A 2,500-nucleotide genomic window follows, 5' to 3' on the forward strand; every position below is an offset into this window, starting at 1 on the left:
TCCCAAATTTATTTATTTATTTTTCTCAAATCTAATTTTATGTGAATAAGATGACAGCAAAGTCATCAGTAAAAGCTCTTCATTTTACTGGTGTTCCAATGATATGTCGGAGCTTTTTCAAGCAGATTATGCGAAAATGAGTGAGATGTTATACATAAATGAGAAATGCGCTCGGTTTTCCAGCGCGTCATGGAATTAACGCGTGTCGACGCGACGCGGCCGCGTTATAAAGCGCAAAGACAAACTGGCAGGGATTCAAACGCCCGCCATGTTACAGTCTCTCCACATTAAACCACAAACTGGCTGCTGTTAGTCTTCTGTGGACACAAATCAAGTCTTGTCGTGATGTGATAAGACAATCTTGCCTCATTTATACCCAGGGATAATGAGGGAAACATGATAGATAACCTACTTGTGTTTCCTCTTGTGCATTTATAAGTTGTGTCGCCTTTCATAGATTTTGCCAGAATAAATCATCAGATTTCCTACAGCCATGCACTATTCATGTAGCCTATAAATGTCCATGTTACTCCAGAAATAAATTAATACGGTCGTTGTTGTGTTTGGTTTCGCAGGGAGGAGGAGGATTTGATGGTCTGAAGGTGGATCAGTTTCATCGCCACAAAAGTCCCTCTGCATTTTGATGTCTTTTATTTCATTTGCGTTGATTTCAAATGCATCGATCAGGCCTGTAGTGTGTTTTTGTTTCATCATGCCTCTTGATCTGGACTGTGACGCAGCGGCGAACAAAACGGTAAGAGCCATTCGTTTCGTCACTGTGTGTGTGTGTGTGTGTGTGTGCTGGGGAACCGAATGGAAGCCGCCAGACACGGGCAAAGTGAAAAGGACAAACCAGGCTGCGAGTAAAACACACCTTTTTACAGCCTCTACGAGGTCTAAAAGAGACAAAACTAGAACGCTCCAGTTAGAAGGCTATATTCAGCGAAGCGCGCGCTTGCACTGTGTGCACGTTCCTTAATCCGATTTCTTTAAATATGACGCAACGTTCTACTTTTAAAGCGTCACTTGATGTGCAGAAAAGAAACTATTGAGAAAACAAATACTCTTTATTCACAACGTATGACAAAATACTTTCATTTCCGTGTTACTTTTTAGTTTATAGCCTATAAATAAATTACATTATTACATTAACCATGGTTTTACTACAAATTAAACCAAAAAACCATGGTTACTATAGCCTAGTTAAACCATGGTAGCCACAAATTAACCATGGTTTTGCTTCACTAACCATAGTTTAGTCTTTGTACTAAAACTTTGGTTGTACAAATGGTAATCAATACGCCAAAAAAAAAAAAAAAAAAAACGTTTATTAAACTTTTACTACAATAACACCATGGTTAATTTTCATTAGGGATGAACGCCCTCTTAATTCTCCAGAATGTTGTGATTTGAGTATATCTTGTTTTTATCGCGTATGCAAGCGGCAAAACAATCAATGGAGGGTTTGTCGATTATGGCGCCTTTTTTGCGCAACGCTCGCTTGTAGAATAAATGCGGTGTCAATAAATACAAAACGATGCTTGGAATTTATTAAACAGTAACAAAAATGAAATGAAATGAAATGAAACTTATAATAGACAATATATTAAAGGCTTTCCCATCTCATTAGATACACATTTACGTGTAAATAAGATGAGTAAGTTTTACCAGAATGTCATGGTATGAACGCTTTGCGCAAGTAGCCTACGTGAACATAAACGCTTGCTACTACGTAATCTAAGTAGGCGTTTCATTCTCACAATTGCCACAAGGGGGCCAAAATTAAGATCACACTTAAATAATTAGGCTATGCACAGTATTTATGTCCATTATGTCTTTGTTTGCATGTTACGCAAAACGTTTTTAGCCTAAAAGTGACAAAAACAGCAATGCTAAAATAGCCTATGTTAAGAAAGATATGTTACTTGTATTATAGCTGTACCTTAAGGTGTAAGGCTAGTTATGTATGCCATCCGAGTTGCAATAATCTAGTATTATGGCTTTAATTTGATGTTATTGTAGCAGTTTATGTGTTATACCTGTATAGGGCCCAGTGATGATGGAACTATCCCATTTAAACTAATATAAAATCTCACCTCAGTGCTAGTCAAATGTGCTCTTTAACTGAAATGGCCCATTTTTGGGATCAGTAGGCGAAATAACCACATGGATGATTAGGGAAACTCATTAAAATCTCAGCTGAGCATTAACCTGGAACCCGTCAGAGAGAGAGAGATTTTACCGTCCTACTGACCTCAGGAATCTCGAGAGAACCGCCGCAGTGTCATTGAGGTTACGACTGTGGGTGTGTAGGAACGCTCTAGTAACTCTCCGTAACTCTTCATTTTCCTGCTCCGCTCCTCTTACAGTTTAATGGCCGTACAGTTATTATAAATCTGTTTTCAGCTGTTGGAGCAGCACACAGCCTCGGTAGTTTATGTACAGTACGCTGGCCTTACAGTGTTTAGAAAGCCTTGTCTAACCTATTTATGCAGCTCAA

General features: G+C 38.6%; 1 protein-coding gene across 2 annotated transcripts in view; it reads left to right on the plus strand.

Moving 5' to 3' along the window:
* The window catches only part of LOC109065302 (DNA (cytosine-5)-methyltransferase 3A-like), a 43,042-nt gene that overhangs the window by 1,597 nt on the left and 38,945 nt on the right, over positions 1-2,500 (plus strand). For both annotated transcript variants that reach the window (XM_042747018.1, XM_042747019.1), the window contains exon 2: positions 576-754. In XM_042747018.1, the coding sequence (XP_042602952.1) occupies positions 644-754 (111 nt within the window). In that variant the 5' untranslated portion in view covers positions 576-643. The remainder of the gene's footprint in view (positions 1-575; positions 755-2,500) is intronic.

The sequence above is a fragment of the Cyprinus carpio genome, chromosome B20 (genome assembly GCF_018340385.1).
Source record: "Cyprinus carpio isolate SPL01 chromosome B20, ASM1834038v1, whole genome shotgun sequence".
Taxonomy (NCBI): domain Eukaryota; kingdom Metazoa; phylum Chordata; class Actinopteri; order Cypriniformes; family Cyprinidae; genus Cyprinus; species Cyprinus carpio.